The 27172-nt window shown below is 56.7% G+C and overlaps 1 protein-coding gene across 22 annotated transcripts in view; it reads left to right on the top strand.

Annotated features, from left to right (window-relative positions):
* Positions 1 to 27159, top strand: part of EPS15L1 (epidermal growth factor receptor pathway substrate 15 like 1) — a 99778-nt gene extending 72619 nt beyond the window's left edge. For 6 of the 22 annotated variants that reach the window (XM_060144613.1, XM_060144612.1, XM_060144608.1 and 3 more), the window contains 4 exons: positions 5583 to 5715; positions 8163 to 8210; positions 20915 to 21120; positions 26525 to 27159. In XM_060144613.1, coding sequence (XP_060000596.1) covers positions 5583 to 5715; positions 8163 to 8210; positions 20915 to 21120; positions 26525 to 26671 — 534 coding nt within the window. In that variant the 3' untranslated portion in view covers positions 26672 to 27159. Of the gene's footprint in view, positions 1 to 5582; positions 5716 to 8162; positions 8211 to 20125; positions 20379 to 20914; positions 21121 to 26524 lie in introns of those variants that run through there. The other 16 variants (XM_060144614.1, XM_060144610.1, XM_060144629.1 and 13 more) reach the window with 13 other exon arrangements.
* The last annotated feature ends 13 nt before the right edge of the window (positions 27160 to 27172 follow it).

Below are 27172 nucleotides of genomic sequence, written 5' to 3'. Positions count from 1 at the left end.
TTGCCAAGAATTAAGGGAAGCAGCATTAGGTGTGCGCGTCTTGGCCTCGGTGGGTGAGGGTGGGATCCGTCACAGATAAAGCGCTGTGTGTGGCACGGCCTGTGGCCGCGGAGCCATAAAGCCCTGCATTCTTGAGTCCACCGGTCTGTCCCAGCCGCCTGCTCCAGCCCAGGTGCCGTGAGCACTGGGGGGCGGCCACATGCAGATACGGTTCCTGTCTCCTCGCTGGTGGGGGTGGGGTGGGCAGGGAGCCCCCCCGGAGTGTGTGGGATGGGTACCCACGGTGGGGAGTCCCGGGCCCCCGGCACCGCTCGCCCCGCGTGCCAGCTCCTCAGAGCATCCTGCGTGTTTCCTCCACGTTCCCTCAGCCCGAGGGGCGCACGACTGTCTGGGCGCTGAGCACTCGTGGTTAGCAATGTGTGATTGTGGTGCGTGGCTTCCAAGAAACATTTGGGATTTTGTTTATGTTTTCAAAGAAATGCGTGAGTATAAACTGTTGAGGTAGCAAATGTAGCTTCTGGCCAGAGGCAGAGCATCTGTTTGCCCATTGGCCGCCGCAGAAGGGAGCCCAGAAGTGCTGGGGTTTCGGCCTCTCTCCTTCCAGTGCCTGGAGGGAATGAGCCTCCATCACTCGTATGGGAACTGTGACGCTGACGGTCGGGGCGCCATCTGGGATCAGCCAGAAGGGACCAGGGCCTGAGATTTGCCCTCATGTTTGCCCGTCACTGCGTGGCTGTTACACACACTCCTTGAGTGGAGCTATGTGTCCTTGTCTTCTGTCCGTGCTTAGTGGGTGGGAAACCATCGCCTGAAATGAGAAAACTTCTGCCACACGGGGGCAGCAGTCTCCAGGGAAGGGCTTCGCACTGTATTCTCAAGCTGGCACAAGTGGGACCTCTCCCTGCGCAAGGCCGAGGAGGGAGTGAGAGCTAGCAGTGCCCCCGAGCTGGGACAAGGACGAGGGCATGAACGGGGTCCTCTGTTTCAAGAAGCACCTGAGTTGAGGCTGTGTGTGGGGCGGCCAGCCTGGCGGGGCCCCGGATGGCAGAAACGGCCGCGTCTCCCTCCTCCAGGCAGTGCCTGTGTTTCCCGTAGCTGCAGAGACACCCCAGAGCCGGGCAGTTCAGAACCTGGCCCTTCCCTCCTTCTGCCCGTTCTAACCTAAGGTTGCATTTTCCCTTTTCTAATTCCACTTTCCCTCTCCTTGTTCGCGTGTCCCAGATCAGGCTGCGCACACGTGCACTTGCGACTTCAGGGCCAGTGTCCCTTCCTGTTCCTGGCGCTGGGCGGGATGGAGCTGGATGGGGCCGTGGAAAGTTTGTCTCCAGTACTCCATTGTTTTGTTTCCACGATTCCATCAGCTCCTGATCTCATGCCACTTGCCCAATTGAATACAGGGCCCTAACCTCATAGGTCTCTGTTTTTCCCTTCTGGTTCCCTTTCTGTTTTTCAAGAACAACATTGTGTATATAAATAAAATGCTGAAGGAAATGAAAGTAAGTGGCAAGAAGGTGTTTTTTTTTTTTTGACTTCTTGGTGTGTGTGTGTGTGTGTGTGTGTGTGTGTGTGTGTGTGTTAACATCGCTATCTTTTCTCCACCTGAGTGGGGTGGGGAGGCAATGCACGCTGGCGATGCGTGCTGGCTCCTTTTCTTTCTTTTTTTTTTTTTTTCCTTTTCTTAACTTCACCCTAAATTAGAGTGTCCTCCCTCTGCCTGGCAGTGCTAGAGGAGAGTGCCAGCCAGCAGTCTGACTCCAGTAGATTCCTTTGGGAGGTTCTCTGGGCTTGCACCCTTCATTGAGGTCCCTCAACACCCGAGAAGATTTTTCTAGACAGTATTACCTTGCTTTAAAAACACATTCCCCAAAATAGATTTCAGAGAGCATCTGAGAATAAAAACAAGACTCTAACTTAATTATTTTACTCCCGCCCTAAAAAAAAAACCACCTATGAAATACTTGACTGCCCATTGTCAGCCCATTTTCAGTTGTTTTTCAAGCGTGCGTTCCTATTTAGGGCTTTTTTTTTTTTTTAAGTTTAGAGTCGTTTGCTTTAAATCAATTCTTTAAACTGTGAATCTCTTAGAGCTGCTTCTCATATAGTAGCTTTTCTGTCTGTCCTTTTTTCTTTTTCTTTCTTTTTTTTTTGGAGCACACTTCACTCTAGCCCAGCCAGAGAGCCCCTACCGGCTTTACTGAAACCCTTCTAAAAATAGCAACTTTCCCTGAAGCCACAGCCTGAGTAGGAACCAGTCAGGTCCCAAAGGAAGCTTCTTGGGAAACTTCAAGTCATGAAAATTAGGATTCGGAAATGACGCAGGCTTTTTGGTGTTAGAAGTGATATAATTCCCTGCTGTGGCCGAACCAGGCGCTTACAGTTGGAACCCTTTCGCCTTGGAGCGGGCCCACTGGCTCCGTGGGTTTAGACAGACGAGGGGGCGGAGAGTCGGCTTGGCCCGTGGAGTCCCCAGCCAGCCGGGAGGCTCACTGCAGCTCGCGCTCCAGGCTGGGGGTTGCACGGGCTGGGTGGACAAGGGCCCCGTGCACCCCACAACTCTGGGGGGGTCACGTCCAGAGAGCCCTGGGTGTCCCTCTATACCCCTTCCCCAGAGCTGGCGCCTTTGCAGCACCCAAGACAAGAACTGGGGCCCACGCAGGTGCCTCGGGGGCTGGTCACGCCTCCACTCTGTCAAGATTAGTTTTGATTCCCTCCTGCCCGTCTCAGGTTGTGGCGAGAGCAGCAAGAGTCCTAGACCCAGGCTGTGTCCTGGGAACGGCAGAAGCAGAGGCATCAGCATTCCCTCGCTCTCCATCTCCTTAGCCCCCACTGCATCTTCTTTCCCAACCAGCAGACCCTGACCCACTCACTTTAGAGCTAAGCTGCTGGTCGACACGGCACCTTAGCTCTACTGCTCTCTTCGTCTGGGAAAGGCTCTGTGAATGACGGGAAGCAGCAGAAATGAAGCATCGGTGGCCGATGGAGCGTTTGCAGATTCTTGTGGGTATCCAAGAGAGTTCTAGTCACATCCACATCCTTGGCGTGATTATAATCGTGCTATCTTTGTGCTGATGCAGTCCAGGTGCCAGCTGGAGCAATTTATGCATTACCTTTCGTTTTCTTGCCACAGCCCTGCGAGCTGGGGCCTGTCATTATCGTTGTTTCATAGATGAGGAAACAGAGGCACGGAGCCGGTAGCAGGGCCTCCAGATCCCATCCCAACCACTGTGCTCTGCAGCAGACGTTCTGGAAACTCGAGCAGCAGGTTTTGCAGAGACTCCCAGACTTTTGTACCGAAAAGGACAAGCGTCACAGAGCCTGGGAAAGGGGGGCGGCAGCAGTGGAGGGAGGGACCTCCTTGCTCCATTGCAGCCCTTCTGGCTCAGAGCTTCCCGGCGGGCCCAGGTGGTCTTGGCAGGGAAATGAGTCTTTCCCATTAGACCCCATCCTCCCCAGGGCCTTCTGCCCTGCTCTGCCCCTTGCCTGCATCTGTGCATGTCTCCCTCATGGGCATGAGGAGAGTCCCCAGACCTCCCGTGGGGGGCGGGCGGCGGGCTGCCAGCAGCCAAGGGCAGGGCCCGAGAGCCCAGGCCCAGGAGGTGGACGGCGTGGGTTCCCGCCCTGACTCCCCCGCTGAGGTGCTGTGTGACTAGCAGGCTGCATCTCCTCCCCGTGCCTCAGTTTCCCTGTGTATAAGGTAGAAGTGGTGACAGTAGGACTTGTCCCAAGGCCGTTGGGAAGATGTGGTGAGAAGATCAGCGAGCGTCTCCTACCCTGGCGAGTGAGCGTCTCCTACCCTGGCGGCCCCAGAGGCTTGTGGGGAGGAACCAGGGCGCCCAGTGGGCTTGGCTGAGTGTGCAGCAGCCACCCCGGGCCCCCTCCTCCTCCCTGGGGGCTGGCCGCCTCTCTCCCACCTGAGGCTAGTATCTAGGTACCAGGGGCAGCGGCGGCCGCATCCCCGTCCCCGTGACCGGATCCGGAAGAGGGGGAGCCGCGTCCCCGTGACTGGCATCAGCCCTTCTCCCCACTTCTCCAGTGATGTGTCGGAACCAGATTACCTAAGAAGGTCCCACAAGTGCACTCTTGTGTTCCTGCTTTGTCTTCTGTCCCTTGACCTGCCCCACTGGGGAGGGCATCGCAAGTGCCCCTCCTCACGCAACCCCCCCCTCCACCCCTGCTGCGTGTGGCCCACCCTGTCCCACTGCGCGTCTCCTTTCCTTTGCTTTTTGAGGACCGTATCAGCATTTTCACTCCCGTGTCCACCAATTCCTTTAGTGTCTAGCAGCTATGAATCTCCTTGCTCTACTTTTTCGTAAACGTGGTCTCCCACCTCTGTAGAAAGCAGTCTCCTCCCTTTGGGGTGCAGCTCTGGCTGTCTGTGCGCATCCGTCTGTCGGTGGAGGTTTGTTATGCCTGGTACTGTGCTGGTGCTCCAGGTGAGGGTGCACAGGTAGACAAGTCCCTGCCCGCCGCAGGCAGTTGGCAGGTGTGCGCCCTGTCACTGGCACTTGACCTTCAGGCAACTTGCCCCAGTTAGGTGGGAGGGGCCTGAGTACCCGTCACTGCGGTGTGATGATGTGTGTCCCGTCAGCTCCCACCAGGATGTCCGAGCAGTCAGTTAGTGGGAAGGGGTGTCAGGGAGAGCTCTGGGGGTGGCAGTGAGGTCTAGCCAGTCTCTGAGGAAGAAGAGGGGCTTGAGGTGGACGGGGTGGGCTGAGCCCCCACTTGGGGACTCTGTATATATGGAGGCCTCGAGATGGGGCACAAGGGGGTTCCAGGTACCGGGGAACTGGCCAGGAGAGGGTTGGGGCAACTGCAGGGATGAAGCTAAAGCCCTGGGCAGTGGCAGGGGGGTAGGGTGGTGAGGGGCTGTGAGGGAGGCCCTGCGTGACTTGAGGAGTGCTTGGAGGTTACCTTCAAGCTTCAGGGCTGTTCAGTGCTACTACCCACCTCCCATCTACCTAGCTCCCTACCTGCCTGGCAGCTGTACCTACCCATCTACCCACCTGCCCACCCATCTATCCAGGCATCTCTCTGTTGCTGGTTGACATGGTCCCTCCTGGGTCTGAGGTGGTAGATGTGGAGGTGGGTGGAAGCAGGAGGCGGCTGGGGGAGGGTCCGGGCCAGAGCTGACAAGAGCCCACTGGAGGCAGCGATGGCTGTGCCCACGGGGCTGCGGTGGGCTCTGACCTGAGCCACTGGGTCTGGTGCCGCTCTGACCCAGCGCCTGACACTGACTGAAGGGGGAAAGGCTGGGCGCATCTCTGAAGTATGAGCAGGAAGCCCAGGGGACCCTGGGGTCAGGAGAGACCTGATATCCCCCTGTGGGTGGCAGGAAGCACCCCACCCCATGTCAGAAGGCCGTCGAGGCACCGGGTTACTCTCACTTGCTCTGTGTGTTTGCTGGCTGCTCCTCACTGGCCAGAGGACCCCGTCTGTTGAGGGTGGAGGAAAGTGGGGGGGGCTTGTGAGAGACCCTGGGCCCGAGTGGTGGCCATGCTGTGCAAGCCCGGAGGGCTCGGTGGATGTCCGCTGCCTCCGTGTTAACGATTATCTCTGCCTCTCTTTCGTGTCCTCTCTTACAGCCCCCAACTTCTGGCCCTTTCACCTCCTCCTTTGGAGGGGCAGGATGCTCAGATGACCCCTTTAAAAGTAAACAGGACACTCCCGCTCTGCCTCCGAAGAAACCTGCTCCTCCGCGGCCTAAACCGCCCAGCGGTCAGTACGCTTTCTTCTCTCACAGCCACCCGCCCACCGTCGCCAGGCAGCGGGGGCACTGCGGGCCCCTCCTTTCACCAGCCCAGAGTAGAGCAGACGCTGCAGGGCCTGCACTCAGAGCAGGAGGGTCTCCCCTCCGCCCCGTCGCCTGGGTCCGCACACACTGTGTGCCTGGGACGTGCTTCCTGCCCCACCTGTCCTCGCCTCGTCCTCTGGGCCTCTTGGCTCCGGGCTGTGTGAGGCTCCAGGGTGGTCTCCGGAAGGCCAAGAGCTCAGAGCCCTCCTTGCGGTCGGGAGAGCTGCCGCATGGCCCCCGGTTCAGCATGCAGTCGTGGCCCCTCCGGCCTCCCCACCCGACCCAAGCTCTTTCCCAGGTTGGCTCAGGGAGGGCCCAGGGGTGGGGACGGCAGCAGCAGTGGCTGAGGCCTCCACTCAATCCAGTGCCTCCAGACTGGTTAAGGACTTGGGGAGGGGTGGGGGGGGTCTGCCTTGGCCATGTTTGATGTGAGAGGAGGCAGGATGGCTCGGGGCTCCCTTCTCCTCCGCTCCGGCCCCAGCATCTAGGTGGACGGCTCCGAGCAAGGGGTTTCCTGTAGACTCTACCTCTCCTGGCTGCGGTGGGGTGGCTGCTTTCTCTCAGGGGTGAGCCTGGCATGTTCCCCTGAGGATGCTGAGGACTGTTAGCTCATGCAGGGGACCTCTCTTACGTGATGGCGATAGGCCAACAGGCCAGGTTACCAGACTCAAAAGCAGAAAGCTGTTGCTCCAAGCGGCAGAGAGATTCACTGCAATTTCCCAGTCCATTTATCTGTCTCCTCTTCATCGTTCGCGCTCATCTCCCAGCAGAGTCACCTATGTTGTCCTTAGACTTCTGGGTGGCCACAGGAGAACCACACGCTCCCTCGGTCGCGCCTTCTGTTCCACAGCCTTCCTCTCCCCGGTCCTTTCTGTCGGGGGGGGCGGTGCTCTCCTTCCCACCCGAGCTCGCCCTTCCCCGTCAGTCCGCCCCGGGGACTCGCCTTGGCACCTTGTGGTCATCGGTGCAGGCCCCCAAGCTCTCTAGTTTCAAGGGGTCATCAGTCCAAGGCTGGCCAGTCTTCCTACACCTGCCACTGGAGCCAAACAGAGGGGAAAAGCTATTTAAAAATGCTCCCTCTCCCTTTCTGTCACCTGGGCTGGCCAGAGCTTTCTCTCAGGAGGACAGGAACTCCGCCCGCAGTGCCCAGTTTGGCCTCCTTGTGGATGGGTCACGAGAGAAAGCACGACCAACAGGCGGGATGAATTTATAACAGGTTTTCTGTGAACTGTGAGCAGAAACACACACATAAAGAGATCACTTCTGTAAGCCACGCATCAAAGGCATTTATCATAAAACGGGGGAGAAAAGCAAAAACAACAAAGGAATTCCCTTGTGTCTGTGAGAGGCCGCTTATATATACCTTAGAGGCAGTGGCCCTTAGGGAACCCCTGACGGTCTCCTGATGGAATGACATCGGGCCTTCTCTGCCTGAAAGATGGGAGCCACAGCACACCTACACACACGTGCACATGCAGTCACATGCTGCACTCGTGCACACGCTCGCACAGTGCTTGCATACACCTGCATGCACACTGCACACGTGAAAGTACACACACACGAGTGCACACGTGCCCAGCAGCTCGGCATCTGTCGGGCCTCGTGGAGGAGCTGCTCCCCTCACTGGCTGTGGCAGGCGCAGAGCTTCATTCTCGGGGTTTCTTGGAAACACTCATCTCAGCCTCCTCCCCTTCCCTGAACCAATGCTGGGTGCTTTTGAACTTGCCCTCCGCTGTCACCTCCCCTTGTGTCTCCCTCTGCGAGCCTCTCCACCCCGCCTTGGCTTCTGCTTTCAGTGTGCCGTGGACTTAGAAAGCAGAGCCCGCCAGAGGCACGGCTCACCTCCTTGGAGCTGACTTCAGGGCTCGGGCTTTTTAGAGCGCTGTCCACGTTTGGGGAGGTTTGGCCCTGTATGCTGGGGGTCTCAGGCTGCCTTTGCTCGTGGCTTGGGGCTGCCGCAACCTTGCTGTGCCACAGCCTGCTAGGGTGCCGGGTGCCCCGAATATCGTCTTCACGTCACAGCCCTCAAGGTGCACGTGCATGACTGTTAGCTTGCCAGATTCTAGCAAGACCCGCAAAGACGGGGCAGGCACCGTGATGCCCTCTTACCGGAACTGGAAAGGGAAGTGAGAGGGGTCACGTGTGACCCAAGGTCACGCAGCAAGGTGGTAGCAGGACCAGCCCTGGACCCAGGGGCCACCACTGCCCCCCTGCCGGCCTCCCACCCCCAGAGACAGCTGTAATGACAATCAGGCTGTGAGGTGCGGGTGCTCTGGACAGTAGTCAGCTTGTGTGCAGTGCGTAATCTGTGAGCGGCCACGACATGTCTGCGTAGAGGCCTAAATGTCTCTCATCTGATTCTCTTACCTAGAAGCAGTGGCTGAACAGGAAATCCCTGCGTTGTACACACTGCTGGGTGGTAGGTACACACTGTGTGGCGGGTGCCCCTGGAGCACTTCCAGTGGTGTTTCTGCTGTGATTTCATACTAACCTCTAACAACCTGGAAATTGCTGGCTGTGCCGATGCCGATGTACCCGCGAGGGACACCTGACCCAGCAGGTGGATGTAGGTGGGTGGGGGGCATTTGGCTCTTTGAGGGATGCGCAGGAAGGTGTCCACCCCACGCTGCTTCCCTGATTGAGGGAATTGGAGCCCAGCTGTGCACACTGCTCTCCCCTCCCGCATCCAGGCCGCAAGGAGCAAGGCCACTTAAACCGGAGCCTCCTGGCAGTTATCTGGTTCTTAGCAAGACAGGTCGGCAGAGGAGAGTTGGAGGAAGTCCCACTCAGAACGGTTGTTATGAAAGCATCAGGCCTGGCTCTTGTTTTCTTGGCTGCTAAAGATGAGAAGCAACCAAGATGTCCAGCTGTTGTTGTCGTTGTTTTTGTAAGAAAACAAAAGTCCAGCAGTTTGCAAGGGAGGGGATGGAATGTGCTCTTCTGCTCGTCTTGCTGACCCAGCCTTTTCCCGCTTCGAGGGGCCGCGTGGCCAGCATGTGGCAACGCCGGGCGGTCACGCTCAGGGGCCATCCTGACACGTGGGGGAGCGTTGGTCCCAGGCGGCTGAGCCGGGAGGAGATGAGGCAGGTACCCTGCTCCCGGGGACGTGTGGCCCTGGCGGTCGAGCTGTGATCCCGCGAAGGTAGGTGAGTGGACAATCCAGCCTGCTGCGTGATAATGATTTTTCTCACAACCCACACACACAGCTTCATACCTGCACTCCAAATACCAAGAGGAAGGAATGGGCTCTTCTGTAACCCTCGCCGCCCCGCATGTGAAATGGGTCCGATTGGCCACATTCCCACTTGAGGCTGGTCTGCAGGGGACCCAGAGGTTTCTAGAACCCTGCCAGGTCTTTGCTCCTGGAGTCGACTCCAATGTGTGAGGCCAGGACAGGCGAATCTGATGCCATATCCCTCCAGCATCTGGGCCACCTGTCCCACTAGAATCCCGAGAGGCTGTGTGATCAGGATGGTTTCACGTTCCAGCCGCTTCCGTTTCCCTGAGGGGCTCTGGGCAAGTGTCTTAACCTCACCGAACCTCAGTTTCCCTGCCTGGACATGGGACCAACTCTGGCCTAGCATGTGGCCTCTCTGGTAAGTGCCTTGCACAGTGATTACCATGATGGGCATGGTGTGCATCCCCCAACCCATCCCCAGGGTACAGAGACCAGGACTCGGGGTCCTCCTTCCCTAGCTCCTTTCCCGGGAAAGACAGAGGCTGGGCCTGAGGTGGACATATGCGTACAGGGATTTATCAAGGGCTCCTTTTCCCCCATGAGATTGCAGTTTAGCAGAAACCTTTGCAGTTGAAAAAAAGTCAGAGCGTGGGTAGTTGAACTTCAAAGAGGTCTCCAGGGTCCCCTCTGGCGAAGCTCAGCTGTCGTCACTCGTGGGACCAAATGCACGTTTGGGTCTGAGTTACTCTTGGTTTTTGGGGTGCCATCTCTTGTGCACCAGCGGCTTCAGTTTTTACATTCTGTGGGAGCTGGTTTTTTGTTTGTGTTTTTGAGCTTGATTAAAGATTAATTGACATGCGACAAACGTATATAAGCATCAGCCTGTGCAGTCACGGTGGGGATCCTACCAACTGGGACCCTCACCAGGGTTCTCTGGGAAAGAGTTCTGGTGCCATAGGTGTGTGACCGGCGCAGCCCGCGGCTGGCCGTCTGCTCTGACCCAAGCCAGAAAGTGGACCTTTGGGGGCTGTCAAGAATCGCCCTCTGTGGCATGTGCACGGAGCTTTGGCATCAGCGCTGAGTTCTCTGTGCCTGGAGGTCTTTTCTAGAAAAGTCTATCAAGGTATGAAATGACCAGCAGGTGTCTGTTTGGGGTAGAGAGAATTGGTTTCTTCTAGGCAGATGCAAAGCAGACCGTTCTGGCAGCCGCCGAAACCTGTCAGTTAGGGTTAGCGCTGGTACACCTCCCCCAGGTAAACAGCGGTGTGCTTTCTGCAACGGACCGGAGATCGAGATCAGTCAGAACTCACCGCTAAAGAGTTTCTAGGTAAAAGTTGTTGATTTGCAAAGGGAGAAACAGATTTTTTTTTAAGTGCAGGAAATGGCTGTGTGGGTGTCAGTGATTGGGCCTCGCGCCTGCGGCGACAGATAGCGGGATCCTGTGCCCCGGGCCCCACCCTTGCCACTTCCTGCAAGTGCAGCCCCGCGTTGCGGTTCCTGCAGCGCCCGGGTGACACCAGCTAGCGCGCCTTCACCGCTAACCAGCCAGTCACCTTTAACCTTTCCCCAATTTAATTATTATTACTGCTAATAACCTTTGCACCTTCAGGATAAAACCACGCACACACTGGTGATGTCTTTCTGCCCCTCTTCCCCTTCCCATAATTCTTCCAACACACACAGGACAACGGGAGACCGTTTAACCGGGGTCCTGTTTGGTTCAAGTGATTTTCAAAAAGTAAATAGATAAATAATCATTTCCCCCCTAGAACATGAGTCCCCTCCCACAGCTGTGACTGACTCCACACAGGGTGACTGGCTGTGGGATCTTTCTCTTGGGCGGTTTTCTGGTTGCCGCCCACACTTGGGGCAAGCCCGCTGGCTCGGTGGTCCGCTTGACCGTCCCGGGAGCTGCCACACAGGACTCGGTCAGGGAGGACGCCCCCGGTTCATCCGTGGCGCCAGCCCAGGTGTGTGCTTGGCTCTGAGATGCCAGGCTGGGGGTGAAACCAGGGTGGTCATCCCTGGCCCGTGTGGGTTCCGTCCCCTTGTTTGTTGCACAAGATCCACTCTTAAAATGGCTTCACCAGTTGAGCCGTGCGGTTAGCACCTCAACCTTGAGCTTAACTACTTTAATTCCGTTCCCACGATGATTTCAGAGAGATAATTTGGTGGGTACCTGTGAAGTTCTAGAACGGGACAAAAGCAGTTCACTGCCAGCTCAAGGAGCCTGGAATTATGGCCGTTGCCAGCCAGCCAGGGTTGGGGTACTCCAGGGGAGCCTCAGGCGCCCAGCCTGGCGGAGTCCTCCTTTCCCGCGGGCCACCCCCTGCCCGCCGGGAGCTTCTGTGCCAGGGCTGGGCGGGACCCCTGCCAGTGTGTGCTCGAGAGCCGGCTCCCAGCAGAGGGAGAAAAGCCATTGTCCTCTCAGCCTCTTAACCTGTAAAATGCCTGGAGATGAATTGCTCTTTGGGGTGAATTTCTGTTCTCAAAGTTGGCAGAGTTCAAAAATAGAAGCATTTGCCTACCTTAGCACACGCCCACCCTCCTGCGCCCGGAATCGAGCGGTGGATTGAGTGGGAGTTGAGTGACGCTCTTGTTGCCTATTGTTCAGCGGGGTGCAAGTGCCCAGGCTTGGGGTTCTGGAGCAGAGGAGTCAGGGCTCAGCCAGCTGGGCTCTGGTGGCGGGGTGTAGCAGGGCCTCGTGTTAGGGTGCAGGCCCAGAGAGTGTGGACTCCCCTGTCTGGTGTCTGCGCATCCGTGTGAACGGACAGCAGCTGCCACCTTGACCCCGGCCCCCTCCCCGGCCGCCAGGGGCTGCCTCGTGTACCTGCCCCCAGGCCTCCTGCAGCCCCTTGGTTCCACCTACAGCAAGGTGAGGGGGCCCAGGACGATGTTCCTTGTGCAGCCCTTGCTGTTCTGATGGGGTGAATGTGGTCCCTCATCTCTCACATTCAGAGCACTGAGTCAACCCCCGGCCGCCGCCATTGTCAGTTGAAAAACAGCACATGTGTGTAATCTGAGTGGGTGGTGGGAACTGGCTGTAAAGGGAGTGAGAGTGGGCGGGTCCCCCATCTACTGCAGGCTCTCTGGCTCCTTTCATGCGGCCCCAACAACGGGAGGGGGCTCCGGGTGGGCTCTGCACCCCCCCTCCAGTGCACAAGTGCCTTCAAACTGGCTTCCAGACCCACCGTGTGGCACCCTGGGGATTTTGTTAAATGTGGGCACGGCGCCTCTCTGCCCGTGCAGTGGTGGCCTTCTGGCAGCATTGGCACTGCTCTATAGGGAGGAACAAAGCCTGGGCCACCGCGGCCCCAGGGCTCTCCCCACCAGGCTGTAGCTAACATATCCCTTGTCCCCCCCCAAGGCACCCTAGGCCCCTCAGAGGGACGAGGCAGGCCAGCACACAGGGCTGATTCAGCAGAGTGTGTTGCAGGCGCAAATCAAAGAACAAATACGATTTTTCAAAAAGCAGAACTGTGAGACCTGCCAGTCTGCATTATTTTGGTTGCAAAGACTGATCTGTGATTTGTAAATTCGTTTATATGTCATGTACCCACTCCCCGTTTTTGCTGCAGAACTAAAGTAGCCCCTGTCAGGTTTCTTATGAATGTCTTAGGAGCTTTTCGTGGAAACCTTGAAAATTGTATTTTTCAGTCCAAAGGATATTTGTCTTTTGAGGACCCTGAAAGTGTGGCTACTTTTCCCCCTTCTCTGCTTTTCCTTCTGACAGTGCGAAGACCCCACATCCAGTGGGCTCCTCAGCCTTGACTACCCTGGGCACCTCACAGAGAATGAAAAACGCATCAGTTCAGGGGGCGCCTGGTGGATAATAGTAAATATTTGTTCAGCTTTTCTCAACAATTCAGAACCAAACCTCATCCTGTTCCCTTCAATGCATTAAGCAGATTTTTCTTAAAATTCGGTAAATATTTTTAGTGGAAAATCTCAAGATTGTGATGGTGGGGACCTCAGATTTTATCTGCCGGCACTGTGCTGCTTGGCACGGCTTTGATCTGCCGGGCTTGCCTTCTCCTCGCGTGTGCATCAGCCACAGCGAGCGGGGCTGGTGTCTGCAGGACTCCTCGCCGGCAAGCCGCTTGGGTGGCCCTGTGGGTCACGTCCTGAGAAATTAGCTCTCCTCGCTCTCCCGCCCCATCCCGCCACAGGGGGACGTGTGTTTTTCACGTGTGTTGGTGAAAAGCGATCTTCTTCAGTAAAAAGTTCCCAAGTGATTATGGATGTGAAAGGTTGTGCTCCGGACAGCCTGCTTTCTCTCTCCCCCCAGTTAAGCTTTGTTGGTGGGTTTAAGGGGGCAGGAAGGGAGGCACCAAGGTGACAAGGAGTGCCTCCTCCCAGCCACAGGTCTCCTGTGTAGTATGACTCTCGGAAACCTGGCGGTTGTGTAGGCGTCCCCTATAGTGTAGGACGAGTGACAGTTGTGTAGGCGTCCCCTGTAGTGTAGGACGAGTGACTGTTGTGTAGGCGTCCCCCGTAGTGTAGGACGAGTGACAGTTGTGTGGACGTCCCGTGTTGCAACGAATGGCAGTTTGGGAACGTCCTGTGTTGTGTAGGGTAGTAGCTCAGGTGGGGCAGCTGTCCTGACCACAAACCTTTGTTTTTTATTTTTGTGTTTTGTTGTTTTTGTATTTAAGTCTCATCTACAGATCTGCATTTCCCAACTGCAGCCCTCAATCTTATAAATAGAACGCAGCAAGTATCTGGTTGGGATGAAAACATACACTCAGACTCATGTCTATTTTTGATATTTTCATTCATCCGATTTATTGAGACCCCCCCCAAAATCACCCAACCCTCTTACTTTTCTTCTAAGTAAAGAATTTCAAGCAAGAGAATCTGGCTTCTTTCAGTGTTCACATTTGTATGTTGAGGGGGGTTTGTGTTCTATCATTCTCTCCACTCACCGCCGCTGCAGGGACCCTTCCGGCAGAGAGCTTCCCGAGAGGCGAGGAGGGAGGGTCGGCACGGGCTTCACCACTGCTGGGTTGCCGGGGGCCTGTGTGGCCTCAGAAAGTTCAGAAGTAGGGGAATAAAAGACATTGCTACCAGGGTGGGGCCGGCCACCGAAGTTTTTTTTAACAGCACACACCGTGGTAAACGATCGGGTTCATATTGTTTTTGCTCAAGGCTGTCCTGTGTGTGGTTTCGGTGCACCGCTGGGGTAGCTGCTGAAACTGCTGCGGTTTGAAATAAGTCCTATTCTGTCCTATCCTCAACCTTGCGTTCCTCCCTCTGGTCATGAAGACTCCTCTGAGTGATGGAGAGTCTCTCTGGGGGGCGCGGCAGCAGCTTCCAGCCAGCCCCCAGGGCTGGAAGTCACAGGCTCCAGCCTCTGCAGTCACAGCCTCCCCTACGCTCGGGGCTCCCTTCCCTGGGCAGGTGTCTAGGAATGACAGGCCAGGTATCATCCTGGTTAGCTTTATACCAAAATTAAAAAAAAAAAAGGGTGATCTGTGCTCTCTTCACTGAAACACGCCCCAGTCAAGCTTTTTCCTCACTCTCCGTACCCGGAGCCATGGAAAGGCATAAAGCCGGGCAGCCGGCTTTGCTCGGGGGGCATGGAGGCAGATCGAGTTACTTTGTCCCGTTTGAGATGAGCAACACCTCAGAAAATCGGAAAAAAACCAAAACAATTAAGGGTTAGCAGAAGTGGTTACATAAAAGCAGGAACTAGCCCCAGAATGTTTTAAAAGCGCAGCTGCTAAAAATAAACGGGGGCGCAGAGTGGGAAGTTTGGACCAAGGGCAATCAGGGCGAGGGTTTCTTTGTAAAAAGCCTATGCTCGCGAGCATCGTGTCAGGCCGATCCGGGGATGCCACCGATTTCGCACGTGCCAGGTCCGATAATTCAGCCTCTGTGCCTGAGCACAAAAACAGATAACCGAGAAAAAACCGTTTGATTTTCTCCCCCTCACGCCCCCGAAAACAGGAGCAGTTGATGTGCCCTGGTTTCATATTAACACAGTCATGATTTCTAAATAACAACGGTTTCGGCAGCAGAGCAAAACCAGTCCCGGGCTGTGCTTGACATGATTGCCAGTTCTCATCTCCCCGATCATCTCTTTGCTTGTCGGAAACCTCAACTTGACATTCTAGCTGGCTGGATTCTTAACTGCCCCCCACCCCCCACCAAAAACTGATTAAAAAAAAAAAAATCCCCCAAAGCAGGGGAGGAAGGTCTTCTTAATTGAAAAAGGAAAAAAAAGAAGAGCGCACAAGTGGGCAATGATGTATTTATTTGAACATTTGGACTGTTGTGGTCGCTCTCAGGGCCTGGCTGGGGTCGACTGACCCACTTATCCCGGCTCAGATGTCTGCCCTTTGTGAGCAAGTCCTGCAAGAAGTGCTCCAGGAAGTCAAGCAGCCGTCCACCCTGGACTTGCTGCTGGAACCAGAGGCTGCTCTGGGCCCTGGGCTTTTCAGCCGGTCCCTGGCAACTCTTACTTTTTCTTGGATTTGGATTTTGCTATTTGGTCCATTCTTTTAGTTTCTGATTTTAAAAACATTAGCCTAAGAGTGCACCGATGAATACTTGTTGCCCTTTCTTGCAAAGTAGGGAAGCCAGATGCCTGTATCCCTTCCTGGCTCATCAGTGAGGTTCCCCCAAAGGCCTCAGGCCCCTCAGGATGGCCCCGTGGAGCCTGGGTGGTGGCATCCCGCCCATGAGGACCCCCACCAAGAAGAGGGGGCTGGTATTACTGGTACCTGCAGTGTGCTGAGCCCCACCTACGTGGAGCTGACCCTCAGGTGTGCTGGAGACCAAGACAGGTTGGTGCACGGGAGGTAGACAGGGCAGTGGGGAAGCCTGCAGGGGTGGAGTGAGCCCTGGAGAAGGGTCTTCCAGGGGAAGGGAAAGGCTGTGTCAGGGCCGGGGGAGACTGGCCGGGCTGGACAGTGCAGGGCGGTCAGCATGGTGGAAGTCGCTAGTTGCTATGGGAAGGAGGCCGCGGTGGCCAGGCTGCAGGGACTGTGCCCGCTGAGGTCAGTGTCCCTTCCCTCAGTGTCGCCACCCCTCAGGACCGCGTCTCCGAGGCTGCCCCTGCCAGAGGCACACATTGTACCGGCTCAGTTCGCAGGTGAGGACCCGTCACCGTGGGCCCAGAGAAGGCTGCAGGTGTTTCAGGGCCCCCCCCCCGAGCATAGTTCACTCGGGAACATGTCTGTCCGTCCATGATCAAGCCCCAGTGATGCCGCGGCTTGGGGTTTGGAGAGCGAGGCGGGGTCTGCATCTTGGTGCGCCCTGCAGGGGGACTCTGGTGGGTGTGGAGCACACCTGGGGCGTGGTGCTACTCCACCCTGCAGAAGGAGGCTGCCTGGGGGGACCAAGGAAGCAGGATGGTGGCGGCCAGTGCACACAACTCAGCAGTTCAAGGGGAGGACACTGTTGCCCAGGGGCTGCACGTGCCCACCACGCTGCGCACGGGACATACGAGTGGCTCTGTTAGAGCAGAGAGCTGCAGTCGGGGGTCCTCGGTTTCCTAGTGGGGCCCATAGGGGCAAGCTGTCCTGACCTCTAGGGATTGGAGCTGCGCCGGCCTGGCCTGGCATTGGCAGACCAGTAACGCTTGATTTATGAAAGCAGGCAGCCCATCCCAGGCCGAGCCCGGCTCCGGCAGCCGTGCACAGCCGGTGCTCTATTACCCTGTGAGAGTGTGCTAGGGCCGCCGTAACAAATACCACAGACTGGGTGGCTTAGACAGCCGAAACTGATCGTCTCACAGATTTGGAGGCTGCAAGTCCGAGGTCAAGGTGTAGGTAGGGTTGGTTTCTCCTGAGGCCTCTCTGCTTGGCTTGTAGACAGCGTCCTCCCCACCGTGTCTTCCCGGGGTCTCCGCTCTGTGCATGTCTGTGTCCGACTCTCCTCTGCTTCCAAGATCACCAGTCCTATTGGATTAGGGCCCACTCATAGGACCTCATTCTAATTTAATTACTTCTGCAAAGATCCCGTGTCCAAAGACAGTCACATTCCGAGGTACTGGGCGAGAGGACCTGAACATAGTGAATTGGGGGGTGTTGCGAGGGGAACCAATTCAGCCCATCACAACCCCATTTCATGGATAAGGAAACTGAGGCTGAGAGAGCAAGGCTGAGTGGGGTGGTGGCCGTGCTTTGCACCGTCTTCCAGGGGCCCACACCCCACTCCCTGCCCAGGGCCGAGCTGGGAGGGCTGAACACAGGCATGGGGAGACAGCGGGTCACAGACGTTTGAGGTGGAGGTGCCATCTGGGCAGAGGGGCTGTCTGAAAAGAAGCCCGGGGTTGGGGGGTCCTGGGGGGGGAGGGAGGTGCCGCTCAGGCCCTGGAGGGGTTGGGGGGTGATGTTGGGAAGGGTTCCGTGTGGGCTGTAGGGCCTTCTGGATTCGCCACAGCGGATGCGGGGCTCCAGGGCAGGGCCGGGCACGGTGGAGCTTGCACGTTAGAAAGCTCCGTTCAGCAGAGGGGTCTAAGCAGCGGGCCCTGCCCTAGGCAGCGGGGACACAGCTGAGGACAGCAGGGCCCTCACCCTCGTGGAGCTCACGTTCTGTTGGGAAAGAGAGAAAATATACAGCAAGTGACATAATAACGACGGAGCGTGACGAGGGCTGCAGAGGTGTCTGAGCCAGAAGTGGGGAGGGCGGCCTCTGTGTGTGCGGCACCCACACGAGGAAGAGCGTTCCAGCCTGGGCAGCAGCAAGCGCAGAGGGCTGCGCTGGGCAGGGGCAGGATGGCCGAGGCTGGGGTGTGTATTCCCAGAGCAGCGGGGAGAGCTCGGCAGTGTCGGGTCAGCTCTGCGTTAAAAGGCCACCTTGCTGGGTGCGGACGGCCCATGGGGTGAGAAGCTGAGAGGGTGAGCAGCCAGTGGCTGTCGCAGGGGTTATTCCCAGGGACCCGGGAGAGGTGAGGACCACTTGCCTGAGGTGGTGGTGCGGCCATGTGGACCAGAGCACCCTGCCTCACGCCCACCCTCCCTCCTGCCCAGGGTGCCCCTGGGCTCCGCCTGACTGCCCGCTGCTCGCAGCTGCGCAGCCTGGAGTTGACACGCTGCGGGGCAGGTCTTGCCCGACCCCTCCCGCCAGAGCTGCACGCTCGCCTCTGAAGAGAGGGGAAGGGGTCCGCGGCAACACGGTAGCGCTCTCCGGTCACTGTGGTGCTGGGCCTGGGAGGCCTTGGCTCACCCATCGGCTCGACCCTTGGACCAGGGAGTAGCCTGGTTGTGTAAGGTGGCCTTGGGGGAGGCATTTCTTCAAAGCCAGCACCCAGATCGCCCTGCTCTCTGAAGCCTAGGGGCTGAGGTCCAGGAGGGAGAGGAGGAGGCAGGATAGCCGACAGCAGGGAGAACTTCTCAGGGAGGGGCATTTGGTGCTGGGTGGGGTGGGCCGCCTGAAGTCTGTGGCTCTGTCACAAATAGGAGAGAAGGGACCAGAGGTAGAGAACTCAGCCTGCACAGAAGATGGGTCGTGGGGATCAGCCCCAGGACTTCACCCTGAGAAGCAGTTACCCTGGGGGAGAGAGGCCCTAATTCCTGCTGTGCCGCGGGACTTGGCACCGCCCTTCTGGGGAAGGGCCCCCCACCCCGGGGCTTTGTCGGTGGCTCACCTGGCTTATTGGGCCTCAGGGCTGACTGAACTGATTCATGGCCACAGGGAGAGGTTGACCGATGTCCCAGCCTACAGCCTCCTCTCCACCCTCCCTTCTTGGTCGGGGTGCATCCTGTCGGAGCCTGGGACAGGCAGTGTGACAGGGAAGGTCAGGCTGCAGTGGGCACACCTTCTGACCCACAGCTCCACCTCCAGAAACGTTTCCTATAAATAAACACACGTGCGTGGGGGTGCTGCTCGTGACAGTGAGAACCTGCAAAGGCCAGGGGTCAGCAAAGGGGCCCCATTAGGCCACAGGCAAGGGCATAGAGGTGCTCCGCTCTGACCGCAGGAAGCAACAGAGGGCTGGGTGCAGGGCTGCATGTGTCTCAGAGTCCTGGGCAAGCCTCGGGAAGTTAAGACTCTCGGTTTCCTTGAACAAGCGAAAAGAAACCAGCAGCAGCTCTGACGGGAGGGGGCAGCCTGGGGCTGTGTTCCAGCTGTCGGTGGGGGCATCCATGCACTGGCATCCCCCGCCCACCCAGAAGTCCCGATTCAGGTGGGATGGGGTGTGGGGATTTTAACCAGTGCTCCTGGTGGGCTCGGCGCCCATCTCTTCTCCGTGGGCTCTCCCAGGTGGGACCGCGTCACTGGTAACTCGAATTTCTCATGCATGGGTGAAGCTGACAGAGACAGGGTGGCATTTGTACCTTACGGCCACCCAGCTGCTGCGTCGAGTGACAAGTAAATAAACTTGCGTGTCCGGGGGGGCCTCAGGCCAGGCTCTCACAGGCCCCACACACACTGAGCCCCACTTGCGCAGGCACTGCGGTGCCGGATGCTGAGTGGCCTGGAGTGGGGCGCAGCCCCGTGCAGCCCCGAGGAGCACGCCGTGCACCAGTCACCCAGTCTGACCCCTACCTCTTCGTTCCCACTTCCCAGACAGGAAACTGAGGCCAGCTGGGGCTGAGGGGTTTGTCCTCATCTGGGTCTCAGAACTAAGGGTGACAGAGGCAGGAGTCGTTAGGGACACCTTGAGGCCGTCAGAAATGTGGCCTGGGAAGCAGCGTCAGAGAGGGTGGTTTTGGAGCTGGGCACGGACATGGACGTGCGGGCAGGTGGGGTGGCGGAGGCGAGCAGGGTGAAGAAGGCAGGTGTCCTGGGCTCAGGTGCTACAGGGGTCAGCTGTAGCTCAGGGCCAGGGGCATTCTCTGGACGTGCAGCTGGATGTCCAGGGTCTTCTGTGGAATGTGACCCTCGGCTTTTGGGTTCTTTTTGCGCATTACTTTGAAATTGCAAGAGTAAACATAGGCAGCTCAGTTAACAAATCAGAATCGTGTTAAGTATCCTCGAGCCTCTAGCCCGGGCTTGGACACAGAGCTGCCAGATTGAACGTCTCACCCCCTGGGTTACCCCAGTACCCTGGGCAGCTGTTGGGCAAATGAGTGGCATCAGGCAGGAACCTGGCCTGCAAAACAGGCAGATCCCTGAGGCTCATCACGTGGGCCCCCCGCCCCCTCTTCCCAAGCAGGCCTGGAGAAGGTTCAGGTTCCTAGCGGATTGTTCTGACATATTGGCAGGATTTGTTGGGAGAAGCCACCTGTCCTCAGGCCATACCCCCGAAGCATGGCCTCACAACCTCATTTCCCTCCAATTCTAAACACCTCTCTCCCGCGTCCCCGTGGAGATCTGCCTTGCTGGGACCGGGGCATCCCAGAGCCACCCTCTTGGCAAGAGCCCAGAAAGGCCCAAAGCCTGCCCCTTGGAGCCAAAGGGACAGAAGCGGGAGCTGGAAACGAATTTAAACCCAGGACGGCAGAGTGGGTTTGTCTGGTGAGCTGCCTCCGGACCCTCACGACTAACACGGCTAACTCTACACACACTACATTATGAAACTAATCGCCCTGTTTAGTTGCAAGTAATCTCCACCCCCTTTTTTTTAATTGTTGGAAGCTTGCAGTGTATTTTTCTGCTCAGCCATGACTTTTTAAAAACTCAGTGTGATAGTAAATGTGTTGCCATGCTAAAATGAATCACTTTGAAACACGCCTGCATGTGAGCTTTTTAAAGATGATGTAAATTTTAGCTGCGGTGGGAGGGGAGGGGAGGGGGTCATCTGAAGTGGTTTTCTTGTGACGCCCACAAACCATTAAGCCTCCGGGATAAATGGAGAGGAAAGCCAAGATCCACGCAGATTCCCCGGGGTCCGTCCCATGAGCGGCATTCCAGCTCTTTCCAAAGAGGGATAGGGTTTCCCAGGGAGCTGGTGCCCGGCTCTTCAGTCAGGACTCTGTTCTGTCTGTGGTCAGTAACTTGTATTTCTTTTTTTTCTCCTTTTTTTTTTTTTTTTCTTCTCCTAAACTTTCCAGGTAAAAGTACACCCGTAAGCCAGCTTGGTTCTGCAGACTTTCCCGAGCCCCCCGATCCATTCCAGCCACTCGGGGCTGACAGCAGTGACCCGTTCCAAAATAAAAAGGGGTTTGGGGACCCGTTTAGTGGAAAAGATCCATTTGCTCCCTCCTCTTCAGCTAAACCTTCTAAAGCCTCCTCCTTGGGCTTTGCAGACTTCACCTCTGTAAGTTAAGTTCTCCGCCTCCGCGCCATTCCCTCCCCTCCCTACGCTTGCAGCTTCTTTGGGGTTATTTCTTTTTTGTCTCTTTCGAATGGCAAACCTCCTCCTGGCTCAAGTCTCCCGGTACCTCACACCACCACCCGTGTTATTTATTCTGTACTGCTGCTTTCTGTAAGAAAAACGGTTTCTCAATAAAAAAAAAAGAGCTCTGGTTTGGATACTCTGTGATAAGGGCACGTTTTCTTCCAGCAGGGTGGCCCAGTATGCCTGTTTTTCTGTCCTTCACGGTAGACTCTTTGTATTAGTTCTGTTGCCCAGAGCCTGTTGTGTTCATTGATTTTTTTGGAAGCCACGACATCAGACGCTTCTGAAGTACGAAAACAAGACTGCTAAAGTTACATTCGGGTCTTGCTGTCCTCAAAAAAGTCTTTGTGGGGGAGTTCTGATGGTCCCACCCAGTGCATTTTGGGCAGCAAGTGCGAATTGAAGGACCCAGCCGGATCACATGAAGGGAAAGCAAATTTGATTTTTTAGAACTTTTATTTCAGTTACCAGCTACAATGAAAACTGAAATGCAACCTAGAACAGCCACTCTGAATCCCCTTCCTTTTGCAGGGAAAAACCCCCAAAACTCAGAAAGCCATTAGCAGAGTTAAGTGCCTTTTTCGAAGCTAATCCAGGGATTTTGAAGGTCTGGTTTTGTGTCTTGGTGTGAAAAAAGATTCCAGATTGTAAAACGCTGTCACATTAGAGTGTTTTCAGTACCCTCATCAGTACCCAGAGATCTTGTTCTCAGAGAGCTTCAGACGTTGTCTTCCCAGAATCAGTTTCACTGTCTGTTGCGCACCTGTGTTTTTTAAAAGGTTTTCTTCCCTCGATTTTGCAGTTTCCTCGTTCGTTGTGAGACGTGTTGTTTATAGATGCTTCCACTCCTAGAATATCCGTCTTAAAGCACGCTCTGCCATATCAGTGCCCAGTGAACACCCAGTTCCTTTCAGATCCACCTCGCGCACAGCTGTCGTGGCTTATTGAAATCGCCCAAGACGCCGACACATTCCTGGCTCTTGGCGACCTGTAAATATTTTATGACTGCAGTTAGCGGGGTTGTGCTGACAGCCAGGGCACAGTGTGGATATATATACAAGTGGCAACATTGTTAATAAAATAAAAGCCAGAAACAAAACCCGCTTTATCTACAGTTTCTTAGATAGCACTGCCTTTATTTTTCAATGGAAAAACTGTGAAACACTGATGAAAAAAAATAGAGCTATTCACGCATGACTCAGGTACTCTAGGGTAGGGCGGAAGGGTAAGTGGATTTGAATGGCAATTGGAAGAAATGACTGTTCTCTCTCTGAAATGCACAGTTCTATTTCCTGTGCCCACCCCCCCCCACCCCCAGCTGGTTTTTGGAAAATTTTTTTTTAAAACCCCAAGATTTCAAGTTATCATTTGACACATCATTTCTGGTCATTCCAGCACAGTTGTTAACATCGATTTTAAAACACCCCTGGGATTTAATCACCCTCAACTGCAGGTGAGGAATTGGATTCTGCCCAGTTTGCAGCCCTGCTGTTTTACGTTTAAAATCACCTTTCCCGCTTCAGACGCCCCAGTCTTTCCAGGGGAAATCACCTGACTGGGAGATTCAGCCCACTCTAATGGGATGGGATGCATGGGAGGCAGGACACCTAATTGGTTTGGTTTGTCCCCTCAGTCATACCATGGTCCAAAACATGGTCAAAAGTGTCCCACCTCCAGGGACTCAGGATGTCCTTGCGTTTTCATGGCGTCCGGGGGCTCAGTCCATTGGCCGGTGGTTTCTGTGTTCACTGGACCTCAAAGATACATGCCAACTCAAGGCCAAAGTTGGTTCCTCTGGTTTGTGTACTTCAGCTTCCCTGGGTAAATGCAGAGAGGTCTCTAACTGCCCAGCAGCCTGGCAGCGTGACTCTTTCAGATTGGATGTTCTAAGCGTGCCATCAGGACATGTTGTTACCCGTGCAAAAGCAGCTTGGTCCGTGTTGGAGTTCAGGGACGCCAGTGTCACAGGTGTACTCAATCCCGCCCCCCTTGGCACCCCAGCTCTGCCACTCTGGAACCCTCTCATTTATAAGCCCCCAGTTTCCATCAGTGGGTTACTTGTGCTTGTAGCGGCTCACAGGAACTCTCTCTGGTATTTCTTTTAAAACAAGCCTTTCTGTCTTAGGTGAACGTGTTTACTAGGAAGTAGTATTTAGAGGTGAGCAAAACAGCGCTTTCTTTTGGGAAGTCTGCATTAAGAGCAGAGCAAATATCAGACGGGATCAGTCACGCTTTGCGTCGTCAAACGAGTCGGATGCTTCCCTGGTGGCGCAGTGGTTGAGGGTCTGCCTGCCGATGCAGGGGACACGGGTTCGTGCCCCGGTCCGGGAAGATCCCACATGCCGTGGATCCCACGTGCATTATCCTGCTATCCTTGCGATAGCAGGATAAGCGAGTTAATGGGAAGTGGCTAGAAGTGTCCCCATGCGTGATGATGGCAGACGGGTGCACATGTCGATCCCTGGGGAGGAAGGGTGCCGGTGCTTCACGTGCCTCTTCAGAGGCCTCTGAACCTCGGATTTCTGTGGAGAGGCCGCCGAAAACAAACCGCTTAGAGTCCGTCAGGCCCCGGCGCGGGAGGTATCTCGGAAGAGCAGAATGCTCGTGCCCAGCCGGGTCTCGGTTCCTCGACGGCACAAGAGTGAAGCAGAAATCGGAGCTTGCCGTTTACCGAGCAGCTCCTGCACCCTCAGGCGGTCCAGATTCGCGCCGGCGTGTAACGCATCCAGGTCAGAGGACAAGAGCGCGGCCCGGTCAAGGTATCTCCACCGGGGCCGGGGGAAGGATTTTCTGCTGCTCCGAGACACAGAAGGAGCCACAGAGAAGCCCCTTCCTCCAGTATCCCTCAGACATCACAGCCCATTGTGCTCCTCAAGTGCAAGCAGACCACGTGCCTGCTGCGAGTCTCCATCCTGGATCCTAAGCTGGCCTCAAACCAGTCCACTCTGAAGGCATCTAGAACGTTCCTGTCAGCACGTTTACTGTGAACACACAGACTCCTTGAGCAGGAGGCACCCGGGCTGAGCAGGCACCGTGGCGTGGGCCCAGCCTGCCCGTCCCTGGCCACGTGACCTCAGCCAATCCCTTGACCCCTCCGGGCCTTGGTTTTCAGCTTTGGTGTGGACCACCCCGGTCATTACTTGTTGGCCCCTACCCGCCCCCTCCTCTGAGCTGGCAAGGGCGAGGCCCCTGTCAGCCCAGCTGTCCCCTCCCGCTGCTGTCAGCAGCACCGCAGTCATTCCCATCAGCATTTGTTGTTTTTTCCTTGTTTTTCTCCTGAAGAGGTGTTGAAAAATTCCCCAAAGAATACGGTGGGGCGGTGGAGGGGGGAGGGCGATTATCTGTGACCAGTGGTGGAAACACGAGGGGCGGGGACTGGCTTTCAGGAGTCCAACTTGGAGACCCATCAGCCCTCTGAGCATTTTTCTGGGCAGTTTCTCTAGAAAACAAGGACCAGCCTTTGTTCCCGGGGACAGCTCGTGCTGACCCTCACCTGCCCCTGTCTGACTCCCCAGGCAGGTGGAGAGAGGCCTCCCGGGCTGTCCTGCTTCCTCCTTCTCCTCCTCGGGGCCACATCCAGCTCCAGCGCAGCCTCCCCCCACCCAGCCCTTCCCTGCCCCAGTCCCCGCTGTCGGGCCCTGCCTCACCCGCACACTGGCTGTCAGGTCATGAAACATTGAGAAGCTGCCAACCCCATCGCCCCGTTCGCTTGCCCAGGGAGCCTCCTCAGGAGACTCTTAGCTCCCTTCTGGGGCCTGTAAGCCCCTCGAGGTCCGGCCCCTTCCACCCTGTGCTCTTCTGGCAGCACCAAGTTTGAGCACTTGGCGCCCAAGAGCTGGCACCTCACTGGGGATGGTGCCCAGACCTCCAGGGCCTGTCCTGTGCCCTCAACTCTGCAGTTACAGCTGACCACTGCCATCCCCACTGCCCCCCGAACCAGGGAGGAGGTCCAGAGTCCCGAGGGCCCAGGCTCTGCAGCCACCTGCACCTCCACCCCCAGGCCTCAGTGTTCTCAGCTGTCAGCCCACCTCCTGGGTTGCCACTCAGACTGTGTGTGTGTGAAGAAGTAGCCATGAATTCCTGTCTCTGTTCCTTCCGCGGGGCTCCTGGTGGGTCTGCCGGGGCCTCCACAAGAGCCTCTCTCAGGTTGGGATTGTCTGTAGGTCTGTTTATTCCCGAGTGGCGCCAGGCCCCTCTTTACCTTTGGTGTGTCATCCAGTGCTTAGCAGAGAGCCAGCCAGAGTCAGTGCACGGAAGAGAGATGCTGATCCAGGCAGGCCAGGGGTCCGAATGGGCTGCAGCTCTGCTCGGGGCCAGGGGTGCTGGAGGCCCCTCAACTGGAGGCAGAGTACAGCAACTGGGGGCCTCGGGGGGTTGGGGACCCCCACCAGGGGAAGAGCGTGTGAGGTCTGGCTTTGCTTTTCTTTCCATAGAGCTAAGGTACCCCGAATGGTTTGAATTCACCCATCTCAGGATCAAAACGATTTCTTCCCTTGTTTTAAAAAATGATTCTTTAAAAAGTTGAACCTTTCGGAAAAGGACCCCAAGAATAAAAAACTCCTGGACCAGATGGCGGTGTAAATGCCAGGGCTCCTGTAAACGTCCAAGTACAAGGCGGCTCTGAGCGTCTCCCAGAGCTCCTGGGACTGTGGCCGAGACGGAGATGCTGTGTTTCAGGACCTCATCATCTTGCTTGGCCTCAAGGCCCCTTTACGTGTTTGAGACTCAGAGATCTGTTTGAACCAGAACTCTCCAGCCCCAGCGCCTCTCACCCGGGCATCAAGGCCCGTCGAGGCCCAGGCTCCGTGGGGTTTGCTGTCCCAGCTCCTTGGGGTTCCGCTGACTCTGCTCCCCAGCTGCTTCCAGAGACGCCCCTGCCGTCCCCCGAGAAGAGGCCCCGCGGGCGTGCTGTGGGGGGGAGTCCCTGGAAGTCTCTCAGTGTCCCCGATATCATGCCTGGCTTCCGCCTGCTTCAGGTCCCTGCAGGGACGGGACGGCTGGTTTCTCTGGTGGCAGTTAAGGTCAGACTCAGCCCTGTGTCTCAGTACATTGACCCCTTCCAGACTGGGGGGCAGGACTGGGGCGTGCGCGTCCCCTCCACCTCCCCAACCAAGACAAGGGCTTCCGGCGTTTCCTGGTCTTCACCTGCACACCGGGCACCTTCCCGCACACACCCCAGCACTGCGTTTCCCCGCACCCACCCGTCCACCCACGACAGGCCTCCGCCTCCTCGCCCAGCAGCACGCCCCCACCCCTCCCCGCCCCAGCAAGCAGGCAGCCAGCGCCGGGGCCGTGTAACCCACCCTCCGTTTTTCCTTCGCAGTTTGGCAATGAGGAGCAGCAGCTGGCGTGGGCCAAGCGGGAGAGCGAGAAGGCGGAGCAGGAGAGGCTGGCGCGGCTGCGGCGGCAGGAGCAGGAGGACCTCGAGCTGGCCATCGCGCTCAGCAAGGCTGACATGCCCACCGCCTAGGCGCGGGCCCCGTGCTCGCGCCCGCCGGCAGCACGGCCGCGGGCCAGGCTTGCCACAGGCGAGGCCTCGGAAGTCCCTATAGATAGACGCACACTCGGTCTCGGCAGTCCCCACTTCACGTTGTGACATGTCGCAGCCACTGTTATGTCAAGGGCTCGCTGGTCGGAGGGCCTCGGGCTCTGGGTGGCTCACCCAGGGCACGGAAACACAGCTCATCCCAGTGCAGGAGGCCCGAGGAGACGCCCAAGGATCCATCTCTTCGCTGTGACATCCCCGTCTCCCTCCCGGAACCAGCAGGACGAGCAGAGGAAAGCGCCTGTCTCCTGCCTTTCATCCCCTGCTCACAGCTGGGCAAGTACCAGCGTGCGGGGCGCACCCCACCCCGTCGCCTCCCCGACCTCCCTCTGAGACAGACACCCCGGTGATGTATGCATTCATTGTATAAAATTTAAGTTTGAATGATTAATATAAAATATTTTAATACAAAACACTAGAATTCTT

Source organism: Lagenorhynchus albirostris, chromosome 3 (genome assembly GCF_949774975.1).
Source record: "Lagenorhynchus albirostris chromosome 3, mLagAlb1.1, whole genome shotgun sequence".
NCBI classification, from domain to species: domain Eukaryota; kingdom Metazoa; phylum Chordata; class Mammalia; order Artiodactyla; family Delphinidae; genus Lagenorhynchus; species Lagenorhynchus albirostris.
The sequence above is the reverse complement of the archived record's forward strand: the minus strand, read 5'-3'. Positions and strand labels throughout refer to the sequence as shown.